The 13879-nt window shown below is 38.3% G+C and overlaps 2 protein-coding genes across 2 annotated transcripts; one reads left to right on the top strand and one right to left on the bottom strand.

The window, feature by feature from the left end:
• Positions 1-744: 744 nt before the first annotated feature.
• Positions 745-2786, bottom strand: LOC104095548 (RING-H2 finger protein ATL46-like). Its single transcript, XM_009601697.4, has one exon. The coding sequence runs from the start codon at positions 2180-2182 to the stop codon at positions 1019-1021; it is 1164 nt and encodes a 387-aa protein (XP_009599992.1). The 5' UTR covers positions 2183-2786; the 3' UTR covers positions 745-1018.
• A 2260-nt stretch (positions 2787-5046) lies between these two features.
• Positions 5047-12636, top strand: LOC104095549 (WAT1-related protein At3g28050-like). The gene is made up of 7 exons (XM_009601698.4): positions 5047-5417; positions 5507-5569; positions 5671-5787; positions 7320-7560; positions 8575-8733; positions 8818-8969; positions 12183-12636. Exons 1-7 carry the CDS (start codon positions 5215-5217, stop codon positions 12325-12327), a joined length of 1080 nt encoding a protein of 359 aa, XP_009599993.1. The 5' UTR covers positions 5047-5214; the 3' UTR covers positions 12328-12636.
• Positions 12637-13879: the final 1243 nt, after the last annotated feature.

Genomic DNA, 13879 nt, shown 5'->3' with positions numbered 1-13879 from the left:
GTGTTCGAACTTCAAACACCACCCTTCCCCACAAACACCCCAAAAGAAAAAGATAAAGAGAAGAAAAGAAAGAGTGGAGTTTGCCGAAGTGAGGGGTGTAATGTAAAAGATAGGTCAATAAGACCAGAAAATAAAGGCCATGGAAGCCAAATTTTTAGGATACTTCGCAAAGATAAGAGAATCCCAGCCTTCACTTCCTATGAATAAAGATGACTGCGGCCCTAGGACTTTGTTTTGGTTTAGTGGTAAGAGCATAAAATGTGATGTATGGGTTAGGTAGATGTGCGGGCCGAGTTTCAACAGTACCCCAACTAGCACTTGTACATTCCTCGGTTACCAAAAAAAATGAACCTAGATAACTGTATACTCTCACACTTGAACTATGAGGAAATTACAAAACCCAACTTTCTCAAGAAACAAAGGAAGCTCATGGTCTTTGTGCTTGACAAGTAACATTTTTTTTTGACAAGGACAAGTAACGTTTTTTAACCTAGCAGCTTCCTTTTCTTTTTTATCCTTAACAACTTTTTGTTCTTCTGGAACACAGCATTATGAGCTTTACGCTTGAGGAAAGGGACTAAGTTGCAATTGTTAGGCATGTTACAGGTGGTTTCTAACACAGTTTATGACAAATGAAACAAGTGTTATCCCTTAATTCTGATCATTTAGCTTCATGGTTAATATATTAACATGAATGCTTATGGACAATATTGCGTTTAAGCTAAATTGTGGAAGCTGAAAGTATCAGGATGCAACAAAAAATCCGTTGTCATGTCAAGTAAGATTTCAAGAACCAACAAAATGAAGAGATGACCTATACATTTACAGGACTTAAAAAACAAAAGAGTAATGTAGTAAATAATAGTTGCAGAATCAAGACTGAAATCAAGCTGATTATCAAGTATGGCATGCTTTGCTGAATTTGCTTCTAAAAGAATACTACACAAAAGGCAAACTCACCTCTAAGTTATCATTTAACAAAAAAGACCAAACAAAGAGAATAAGAGATCAGAATTCACTACATGCCTTCTGTTCTTCTAAGCCATGGCAAGTCCATACTAGAAGGAGGTCGATCGTCCATTTGAAAGTCTGAAGAACTCGCGAATTTGCCTCTTTTCGACCATAGCCAAATCTTGGAAACAGAATAGCTATCTGTTTTTCTCCCAATACCTATCTTTTTCCCCTCGTTATCTTCGTCAATTGATGGATTAGGATCCTTCTCAACCAAATTGGCTCGATTCATATTGTTTGCCTTCCGTTCACTGCTCAAGGCTACCTTAAGATTAACATCACCAACCACATACTGATATGAACCCATTGAAAAGCACCTTCTAGCATCCAAATTACTACTACTGCTTTCTCCTACACCTTCTCCTTCCCCTGCCCCATTATCCAATTTTCGGAACTTACCAAGTCTCACAGGAAAGGTCGCTTTAGCACCTGCAACTTCTTCTATTTCAATTGTTTTATGAGAAGTGGAGAACTCATGATCCGCATTACCACGATATCCATCATCTTCTCTTGGCTCATCGAAATCAAACATTGGATTTTCTATTGGAAACCCGGGATTGTAAAGGGCTCCTCGACAAAGGGGGCATGTTGAGTTTGAGAGGAGCCAAGTATCAATGCAGTTGATATGAAAAGCATGGCTGCAAGTAGGGAGCAATCTCAATTTGTCCTTGTCAGAGAATTCACACAAACAAACAGCACAATCAAATGGTTCTTTAGGACCCACAACTTCTTTGTACATAAAGACAGGCAATGCATCAATAAATGCTTGATCCAAACCAGAGTCATGTAAATGGAATAGCTGCTGTAACTGTCTTTGTAAAGCATCTGAAGTAGAAACTTCAGGGTATCCATTAGACTGAGATGATGCTGAAGAAGAAGGGTGTTTGATAAGGAATCTAACTAGCAAGTGGAGTAGACCAGATATGAAAAATAGGACAGCTAATATTACTATAATAAAAAGAACAGCTGGACTAATTTTGTTGGAAGAACTAGAAGTGTTTGGTTCATTGTGAAAATTAGAACTTGAGCCAAATGAAGGAGGAGATGGGGGAAACAGAGGAGGGGGATATGTAAAGACACCATCTTTTTTATGTTGAATCCAAGAATTTTTCAAATGGGTATGACCAGAAACCCATCTTTGTGACCTAACTTGAGCAAATGAACAAATCATCTTTAACAACACATTCAAAAAAACCAAATACCAGCAACTTTTCAACTTCTTTTCACCGTCTCTGAACCAAAAAATCCAACACCCGAAATCACAAATTTTATCCTCAGATTCAAGAAAATGGTGGTTGTCAGAAAGTTGCAATCTTGCAGCAGGTTGGGGCGGTGGTAAGGCAGCAATATTTTAATTGCTTTATTTCACTGACAGTGCAAATAACAGCAGATAGTGATGAAACCAAGCAGAAAATGCTAAAGGCAGATTCTTTACCTGTCTTGATTCCCACTTAGTAGGCACCATTATTCAGGACATAATAATACTTATAAGAACCCCCCTTAATATTAAAAATCACTTCTTGTAGCAGCAAAACCCTAAACACTTAGTACCTAATGAGGATCTTGAAATACCTTATACAGCAGAAATAAGGAAAAAGTTTGAATATTTGAGCCTACACCTCTTCTCTCTCTCTCTCTCTCTCTCTCTCTCTCTCTCTCTCTCTTTCTATATGTTTAACAATTTCTACCAAACTACAGAACAGAGAGTGTGTGTGTGAGAAAATATAAATAAATAAACAAGGGAAAAATGAGAAGTTGGGGTTCTGTTTTTGAACTGGAAAAGGACATTGACTTATTTGGAAGCCAAAGGCTGGCACTGACAAGCGTCACTATTCTCCAAAATAAACAGTAAACAATGCCATGAAATATAAAAGAAACAGTAAAGAGTGCCAAAAAGAAATACTCAGTACTGTCGCACTTTTTAATTCCTTAAATAAAAGATTAAAGGTAAAGGGGAAAAAAGTAAAGGAGAAAAAAAGGGGGAAAAGAAAAAGGAAAAAAAGTTTCAAATTATGCACTTTCCCAAAAAACTCACATATTTAAGTAGGAAATAAATAAGATTTAATTGGGAAACATTAATGATGAAATAACTGAAATGGAAATATTATTATTATGATTAGAATAGCATTCAACTGGAATGTACTTATACAAGTTTCAAATCTCTCACTCGCGCATGGTGATTTTATTCACACATTTAAAAGGAAATAAATAAAAGTTAATTGGAAAATATTAATGATGAAACGATTAAAATGAAAATATTTCATTACGATACAAATAGCAATGTCTTAACTATTAGAATTAGCCTCTAATTACTAATATTTCCTTTAATTAGGTATGTTGACGATATTCTTACACAATTAAACGTCTCCCTTTCAAAAATGTTTTTTTTTTGTGGTTTAACTTTCTTGAAGTTTAAGCAAATGTGACATACGTTTTGCAAGTTTAAGAAGATTAGATTCCTTTCATACTGCATTGGATCTGAGAAAAATTTAAAAGGATTTAAATGCATAAATAATCGTTTGATATAAAATCTCCCAACTTGGAAGAATTTAAAATTTATATTTGTTTAACGGCTTTAAAAGTAGTAAGCATTATAATTAGCATATCGTGACAAATCAAGCCAAGCTGGAAAAATAAAATATATCTACATATATCACATGAATGTTAAATCAGTACTTTTGCAAAAGAAATGGTTTAAGCCAAGCCTCTTAATTCCCTTTTCTAGAAAATTACGTGTAAATGATGATGCTGGTTTATTTAGCTGTCACTTATTGAAGGATAAGACTATATATGCAAGCAGGCTGGTTTATCTTTATTAAGAAGGCAATTAATTAGGTGAAGAATATATGAAAACAAGTGTTAGTTGTTGATAAAGGGATAATAAGCACATTATAATCCCCACATTGCACCACACGATGCGCTTACCTTCTTCTTGAATCATCAACAATGAATCAATAATTTGTTATTTCGTGATTGTGACTTCACATAATAAGTTGCTAATACAGACATTAGGGTTCCTAAAGTCAAATTCATAATTACCTACTTCCACATTATATATGTGGTCATTCAAGCTTATAAGTCCAAATTCCAACATTTTTGTCTTTGAGTTGTTTACTTGGTTGCACAAAACAAGTCTATTTCATGGTTCTAGGCCCAAAGTCATTTTGGCGCACTTTATCTCAAGGCCCAAAGAAGTTAACTTCTACGCGATTTATATGAAAATAACTTTGCATGGGCAGCCCGATACACAAGGTATCCTGGGTTCATGCAGGATCTAGGAAAGAGCCGCATTTCATATGGTACATATGCTGTAGACAACTTATTCTGATGCAATCATTTGTGGTTGTTTCTTCGCATGTGGAGGGTATTTTTGTAAACAAACAATTCTTAAAAAAATTATGCAATGCATATTATTTTTAATATACCAAACCAAACAATTAATAGAAAATAATCCAAGAATAGCTAATCTCAATATTACTAATACACTATATTCAATATTATTCTTACACACCCTACTAAACGATCCGTCAGTGTGCAGTATCAAATTCAACGCTAATAAGATCATGTTAGATATTCAATTGATGTGGCATGTCCACGGAAATTGAGGCCAACCAAGTTTTGTCAAAGTATTTCAAATGATATGTTCCAAGTCCGAACCAATCAAAAACGCCTTCATCACATTCCAAGAGGTTCTTCGTAAAGTCAAAGGATCTGCAAGATAGCCAAGAGAGTACTCTGGAGAACACTAATTTCAAGATCCTCATCAAAAAAATATTCAGTCATTTAAATGAAGTTCAACTTTCTATATCCTTTTTTTTCTCTTTTTTTTATTAACGAATCGGAATGACAAATAGGTGAATTTTAGATGCCATTTACAATATCCTTTTTCTAGCTAATATTGAAAAGGAGAGGTCATTAAAATAACTGAGCTTATTATAGTACACAAGACAATACTATAGACAAACAAATGCCAACTTGATTAATGACATCACCCTATACCCACACAAAACAAAACAAACATTGTCAATTTAGTACGGAATCATGTGTTTTGAGTCACTTGACACATACCAGTCATCTGAAAAGCTATTCTCATGTTTTTCATCTATGAAAAGCAACTGTCTTTTATCAGATTCTGAACAAGATTTCATTATTTATCATAGAATAGAGCACTGAGCAGCAACACTGAGAGTGTAAAGAAGAGAAATGGTTATAATGGAGATGCAATCTTGGTCAAAGGATGTTTTCCCTTTTGTTGCAATGGTGTTGGTGGAATGCTGTGAAATGGGAATGATTACACTTGGAAAAGCAGCTATGAATGATGGAATGAGTAATCTTGTTTATGTTGTTTACTATAATGCCCTTGGTACCCTTCTTCTTCTTCCTTTCTTAATCTTCCATAGGTGCAGGTTTGTCAAAATCAAATGCTCTTCTGCTATTTTTTTGTGATTACTTCTTTACTTTTTAGTAGTTCAAATTTCTATCTTTTTTTTTCCAGAAGCAATATGGCTCCTATTACATTGTCTATACTGTGGAGATTCTTCCTTCTTGGTCTGTTGGGGTATTGTACAAATTTCTTCTCTGTTTTATTGTGTTATCAAATTGGGGTCTTTTCGATTAAAACAAATAAAATCAGAACTTTGCTTGTAAACTCTATTGCAGAATATGTTTGCTGCAGGTCCTGGCCTATACAGGTATCAAATACAGCTCTCCTACTCTGGCAGCTGCTTTAGGGAATTTGATGCCTGGTTTTACATTTTTGCTTGCCATCATTTTCAGGTATAGGACTGCCAAATTGGGCTTAGCCAACTTCTACTTTTTGTTAGATTCAGCTTGTTTGGATGATTGTTATCTATAGTATTGTATGCTGTTACTTTAAATACAATATTTATTTTGATTGTTACTTTAATTTTGTTGTATCGTATCGTTAAATACATCGTTATGTAACGACGGAAAGTGTCACTTTATAAAACGACGGATTTGGTATGGTGGCGTCGTTTCTTTGCTTTTTTCCTCTCATCTTCCCCTTCTTTATTATTAAATAATTATATTTTATTCTTTATCCTACTTTTTTATATAATAATTCTATTATGTATCCTATTTTTTCTTAGTAATGTTGCAAGTTTATTCTTCATATTTTTAGTGCGTGATATCATGAAACCAGGGGCGGAGCCAAAGTGTTGTTTGCGGGTTCGGCCGAACCCAGTAGTTTTTGTTCAAACCCTATATTTGTATTAAGAAATTCAATGAATATGTACAAATTATTAATTTAGAACCCAGTAACTTAAAATGATTATAATCTCGAACCCATAAGGTTCAAATCCTAGCTCCGCCTCTGCATGAAACGACGGCAAACGATACAATCTATCCAAACATTGTCTTTATCTAACAATACAATACAATACAGTACAATACAATACGATACATTATGAAACGACATGTAACAACAATCTAAACATGATGTTAAGTAACATGCTCATACAGTATAAGGACTCTTATATTATCAGTTAGCTTAACATATTGTAGTAGAATAACTACCATTTTTATTAGGTAACCAAGTAATGTTTGTCGTAGAAATTTACCTATAATTATTTTATAAATGACCAGGCTGTATAAATATATTTTATACTGTTAGTGCAGTAAACTCACTTTTGTTTCTGAGTCAGAGTCCGCAGTTAGGGGTCTCCAGTACTTTTTTTTTTGGTTTCTTACTCGGTGTCCGCCTTGGCGTAACTCATAAAGTTGTCATGTGACCAGGAGGTCACGGGTTCGAGCTGTGGAAACATCCTCTTGCAAAAATGCAGGGTAAGGCTGCATACGATAGACCCTTGTGGTCCGGCCCTTCCCCGGACTCCGCGCATAGCGGGAGCTTAGTGCGCCAGGCTGCCCTTTATCCGGTGTCCGGTACTCGCATTGGAGCACGACTATATCTGGATTCGCACTGCGTAGGACCCCATTGGGGGGAAGTGCTCCCTGCCAAGATTTTTTCATACCCAAGGCTCGAACCCGAGACCTCTGGTTAAGGGAAGAGCAGCCCCATCCGCTGCACCACATGGTGTTTCCAGTACCCAAGTTATTTTCTCAAGGCATATGCAAAAAGTTGTTATCTTCTGATTTAAACACATATCTTTTGATAGTGCTGCAAAACCACTAGCTTCTGCCACTAAATAGCCTGGTCTTTTGGACCATGAGCTTTTTTCCCTCTAAAATAGTTGAATAGTAGAAGTGATACTATGCAAGATTGCAAGTTTTTAGTTGTATCTAGTGGTTCACATGTTCAGAATTTCTCAAGGTTTTTGCAAAATTTTCAGGATGGAGAAGTTAGATATAAGAAAGGCTAGCAGTCAAGCAAAATCTCTTGGCACCATAGTGGCAATTATTGGAGCATCTATCATGACTCTATACAAAGGGCCAAAACTACTTGGATCATCTACTTTACCTTCTCATTCATCTCATCATCACTCTTTACTTTCACAAGAATCAAATTGGCTACTGGGAGGTCTTCTCATTACCATCACCTGCATCATGTCTTCTGGATGGAACATTCTTCAGGTAAAACATATTACATGTAATTCAACAATGAGAATGAATTTGAAGTTAAAAACCATCTTCACAATCTTTCAGAGTTAGCAGTGTGTTTCGTGTATGTAGGACTTATTTCAGTTAATGATAATGCCGGTAGAACATCGTGGAAACAACCTCTTGCAGAAATGCAGGGTAAGACTGTGTATAATAGACCCTAGTGGTTTGGCCTTTTCCCCGATACCGCGCATAGCGGAAGCTTAGTGCACCGCGCTGCCCCTTTTTATACTGCCTGTAGAACATGTCATAGTAGAGGATGCTTCAATCTGTTTCCAATTCATACCTCATAAGTCATAAAAATTCATTTTGCCTCTAGCAACCTTTTGGTAGGCTCGATTCATTTTACACTTACTAGAATTTCACTTACTACTTAGTGCCTAAATCCTTTAATTGTAGACTGCTAAGTTGCTCCGACATGGCAGTTTAGGTGTCGTACCCGTGTCGACACGACACTAGTATGAGTGTGGGTATGGGATCCGTACCGGATCTGGTCAAATAATTTTTGGTACTTTGACCGCGACGGCCGGAAAAATTCGAGACGAGATACAATTTGATTCTCCGAGGTTAAATTTGAAGAAAACAACATACCTTATCTATGAAATCAATCATTTATTTACCTACAACTTGAGAATAAAAAAGAAATCCACACTTTACAAGCTATACATAAGTATTCGACAAAATTTCTCATAATTTAGATATTTTTTTATATTTTTTGAATTATATTTAGCCGGATCCCCGCACCCGTATCCGTACTAGGATGATATCCCCGAATCTTAGAATTTACATCTCGAAGGATCCGACCTCTAGATCCGCACCCGTGTCAAACACCCGCACCCGTGTCCAAGCAACGTAGGTAGACTGTCGTCATCTCAACCATTTTAACATTACTGTGGCTGCTAATTTGATATTGGTTTATAGATAAGCAGGTTTATATCTCAGAATTAGGACATTATTACAAATTCATTTCATGTTGTACTCGTTTAGACAGATACGGTGAAGAAATACCCTGAACAAATGACAATAGTGTTCTTCACTTGCTGCTTTGGGAGTATTCAGTGTGCAATTTTAACTCTGGTATTAGAAAGAAATCCAGAGGCATGGATGGTGAAGCCTGGGATTGGAATTATAGCCATTGTTTTCTCAGTAAGAAATTTGATGCTTCATTTTCAGTTCTCTTCTGCACCTTGTTCTTTAACAGATATCTGATTCTGTTTTCTTACACACTAGGCTGTATCTGGAAGTGTGTTTCGTTACAACGTTTTGACATGGTGCTTGGACAAGAAAGGTCCTCTTTATGTAGCGATGTTCAAGCCCTTGGGAATGGTAATTGCAGCAATCTTGGGGATCCTATTTCTTGCCGAATCACTCCATTTAGGAAGGTATATATAAAGCCATTCTTTTCCTCATGTTTACTGTTACGCGGCGCCTTCCTGAAGTTCCTTGGAAGGGCGACGTAAGGCTAGGCAACCGATGTCAGTACGGTTGCTGTCCGCCAACTGAGGTCCCCTCCGTACGCTAGACTAGATTGTCAGTGCCGTACGGGAAAACCAATGTCGTGAGCAATTGAAAGAGAGCAGAAAAGAGAATTGAGAATGAAAGAAAGCTTGATTGCATTGAATGAAAGCTATTACAGAAAACAAGACGGTGTCGGGGGGAGAGACACCAGTACAGAGAATTGTTTGCTTGCTTGAAAGTTTTGATTGCTTGGTCCCCCTTAATAATGCTTAAAAAAAATAAACCAAAGTTACATGACTAGACCTATGAAAGCTGGAAAATCACACTTAAAGAAAATGCAGCAAAACTACTCTATATTTACAATGAAAAGGACTTAGTCTTCTACAAAGCAGCAGCAAGTCCGTTGGCAGCAACTTTGTCTTTAGCATCAGGGTCTGCGCGCGCGGCATTGTCTGCGCGCGCGGCGCTGTCGGCTTTTGCCTGTGGCTGGGCGCTGGCGATGGCTATCGGTGGGGCGACAGAGGCACATGCGCGCTTGTCACTTGGAGCTGCCGAGACCACGGGGCCGACCGTGGCGACGGGCGTTGGGAGGCTGGCCAGGACGCCACGGGGCGCGTCCAAGGGATCATGGGGCATGGCTGGAAAGCCGCCCATGACATTCTCCCCCACCTGAGTTGGCGACGTCCTCGGCGCCTTCCTTGCAAGGTAATCATCAATCAGGCTCTTGTAGGCTTTGAGGTTTGTTCCCCTCTCCCAAGTATTCTCCTCTGCATCACATCCCTGCCATTTCACCAAGAACTCCTGGTGATCTTTTCTTGAGGCGTGAATCACTCGATCATCAAGAATAGCTTCAGCACGCCTTTTTCCGGTTGAATTGGGGCCTCGAATACTTGGTATTGTGAGTTGGCTTCGTGAAGGATCCTCCACATCTTCCCGAAAAGGTTTCAGGAGACTGACATGGAAAACAGGATGGATTTTCCACCAAGCTGGGGTATCCACCCGGTATGCAACTTTCCCAATGCGCCTTTCAATGGACAAGGGTCCAATATATTTTTGCAATAGGCGAGGGTCATGGACCCCTGCAAACAAGTACCGCTTTGGGATTTTGACCATCACTTTGTCTCCCACCTGGTATTCCACAAAGCGGCGATTCTGATCAGCATGCCTCTTCATCCGCTTTTGGGCTTTGACAAGATAGCTCCGCACTATCTCCAAATTTTGCTTCCATTCTTTTGAGAAGCTGGCAGCCCGAGGAGATTTTGACATGTTTGGTGCGTTCACTGTGTGTGGGAGTAGCGGTTGCTGTCCGGTAACAATTTCAAAAGCGCTTTTGTTGGTACTTGAGCTCTTTTGTGAATTGAAACACAGTTGAGCAGCATCCAGAAGCTTCACCCAATTCTTCTGCGATCCGGTCACAAAGTGCCGGAGATATTCCTCTAGCATGCCATTGAATCGCTCCGTCTGGCCATCAGATTGCGGATGAAAACTTGAGCTATGACTCAATTTTGACCCGAGGCACTTAAAGAGTTGGGTCCAAAAATTGCTAGTGAAGCGTGAGTCGCGATCACTAACAATGTCTTTAGGTAAGCCCCAATACTTGACGACATGAGAGAAGAATAGTCGAGCTGTATCTTCTGCTGATATATATTGTGGGGCTGCTATAAAGGTAGCATACTTGGAAAACCGATCCACCACAACCAAGATAGTTGTGAGATCTCCGACCTTGGGCAATCCGGTGATGAAGTCCAGGGAAACGCTTTCCCAAGGTCTTTTTGGTACAGCTAGTGGTTCCAAGAGCCCTGCCTGCGTCAAGCGGTCTGACTTATCTTTTTGGCATACTAGACAAGTCTTCACATACTGAGCGACGTCATCGACCATTTGAGGCCAATAATTTCCACGATGGGCCGTAATGCGTCAACCGTTCCCTCAAGGGTCGCGATGCGATCCCCATAATTCACCATGGTCAGAAATGGTGGTAATTGCAATGTGATCCCTCGTCCGATGTCGAGCCTAGGCTCTGATACCAACTGTTACGCGGCGCCTTCCTGAAGTTCCTTGGAAGGGCGACGTAAGGCTAGGCAACCGATGTCAGTACGGTTGCTGTCCGCCAACTGAGGTCCCCTCCGTACGCTAGACTAGATTGTCAGTGCCGTACGGGAAAACCAATGTCATGAGCAATTGAAAGAGAGCAGAAAAGAGAATTGAGAATGAAAGAAAGCTTGATTGCATTGAATGAAAGCTATTACAGAAAACAAGACGGTGTCGGGGGGGAGAGACACCAGTACAGAGAATTGTTTGCTTGCTTGAAAGTTTTGATTGCTTGGTCCCCCTTAATAATGCTTAAAAAAAATAAACCAAAGTTACATGACTAGACCTATGAAAGCTGGAAAATCACACTTAAAGAAAATGCAGCAAAACTACTCTATATTTACAATGAAAAGGACTTAGTCTTCTACAAAGCAGCAGCAAGTCCGTTGGCAGCAACTTTGTCTTTAGCATCAGGGTCTGCGCGCGCGGCATTGTCTGCGCGCGCGGCGCTGTCGGCTTTTGCCTGTGGCTGGGCGCTGGCGATGGCTATCGGTGGGGCGACAGAGGCACATGCGCGCTTGTCACTTGGAGCTGCCGAGACCACGGGGCCGACCGTGGCGACGGGCGTTGGGAGGCTGGCCAGGACGCCACGGGGCGCGTCCAAGGGATCATGGGGCATGGCTGGAAAGCCGCCCATGACATTACACATGATTGATCAATTAGCTTTGAGTTGCTTCTAGTTATATTACAAAAACTAGGTTGACAAACGTACACTACTAGTTTAGGCATAACTACTATTGCGATTAATACTACTACTAGTTTAGGTATAGCTACTGCTACTGCTACTACTACTAGTACTACTTCTACTTCTACTGTCGCACCCTGCTCCCTGTAATACTCTCTTTGTTTAATGTTTAAGTTTTTCTTTTGCTGACCATAAAAAAAGCTTGGGTTGCTTGCAAACAAATTAATGCATCTGCAATGCTCTTTTCCGCTGTATTGTAATTTATAATTACATGACTCATCTTCCTTCTGGTTTTGAAGTATTAGTTTTTAATGCACATATATAATTTCATGAAGTAAATTTTTTGTTACAATGTGGTGGGCAGTGTTATAGGAGCAGTTATCATATCTGCTGGATTTTATTCTGTGCTGTGGGGAAAGGCCAAGGAGATCAAGTCAATGCTTGAGATTGAGGACACTGTTTGTATAATTGACTCATCAAGCCAAAGAAGCCCTTTATTGCAAAAGTAAATTTCATTAAAAAAACACATAAAATAAAGTGTTACTTATGGCCCTTTGACTATGCTGCTCAGCCATGTTAATTAACACTACCCTTTCACAAGTATTTGAATGCATTGGCGAGTGCTGCTTAATTTCAGATGAAGATGATAAAGGCTAGTGGATGAGGCGTCAGATAAACGAGACGCAAATTAGCCACAAGTAGACCAGTACTACATAGAAGAAATGGATTCAGGATTTAAATTTGAAGAATTCAATATTTTTATTTATACGATTGAACTCTGTAGAATTTAATATTTATAGAAATTTTGGTTTTTCAAATATATATTTATGCTCAATGGAAAATGTTAGGTTCAATTGAACTCATGTTGCATCCGCCTCCACTTAATAGGCGTATGTGCCAAAACATATTGCATCCAAAAACTCTTGAAGAAAGCAGATAATTAGCTTAATTAATACCAGCAAATATTTTTAACCTCCAATAAAGATTGTCTGTTTGCATAATTATATCATTTGGTTAAACGTTGTTAGGGCAGAAATTCGCTATCCAGAAATCTACCCCTTTCGAGGAGTGCAGCTTAATTGATTAGTCTACTTCCTGGAATTCTGTCACTCTATAAGTATTAGGAGTATTCAAGTGACAGAAAGTTATTACTTTATAATTTATAAGTGTTAGGATATCGACTCACATGTGGACTTTTACCAGGCTAAACTGCAAATGCTACTCTATAAAAGAGAAAAAAATACTTATCTATTCCGTGTTTACAGCAAAATAGTAAACACTTTTTGTTTGTTGGAAATATTGAATGAAGATAAGTACTATTCACCCGATAAAACAGAGGACTAGTCTTCTTGTAGTAGTAACCTCCCCATTGGCTTCGTTTAACGCCCTCAACAAAGTCGCAAGTTCTAGTAGACAACATATAAGGAAGAAAGATTTGATTATTTGCTTAAGATAATATTATGATAATATATACCGCTGAATTAAAGATTTGATTCGGTCAAAAGGGGTTGGTTAAAGCTAGAATATTATTTACTTCAGATACTTTTTTTCAGAAAGAAAAGAAAAAACAGACCGGTTATTAATGATTTCAAAGAAGAGAGGGAAAAAGTGATCAATGGAGAAGGAGAACGATGCAAAGTGAAATATACATTCACCATTCACTTGGGAATTTAGATATTTAGGTGAAACACATGTCAAAGCTGGAACATAGAAGTTCTATGTTTGAATTTTAAGTCACACATTAACAAAAAAAAAATAAAAAAAAATCACTTGTTTGGTTAAAAAAAATCAAGCCTACACATGAAAGATTTTTAGATCATGAATAATACTCCTATAATTAAAAAAAATCCAATTTCTTAAAATATTTAATTCTCTTATCGCATACTTTGAAGTGTTCTCTAGCGTACCTTTGATCCGTAGAGCGAAAACATTTCCACATGCAACTTTCAAATCATTGTGGCTTATACAATTACACTTACAAGCAAAATCTTAATTTGACTTTGTGAGTTTAATCTCCTTATTCCTTAATGCACTTTTGTTTCAAAACAAACAGAAGGGTTC

Source organism: Nicotiana tomentosiformis, chromosome 2, assembly GCF_000390325.3.
Source record: "Nicotiana tomentosiformis chromosome 2, ASM39032v3, whole genome shotgun sequence".
In the NCBI taxonomy this organism is placed as follows: Eukaryota; Viridiplantae; Streptophyta; class Magnoliopsida; order Solanales; family Solanaceae; genus Nicotiana; species Nicotiana tomentosiformis.
This window is presented reverse-complemented; position numbering and strand designations above follow the sequence as displayed.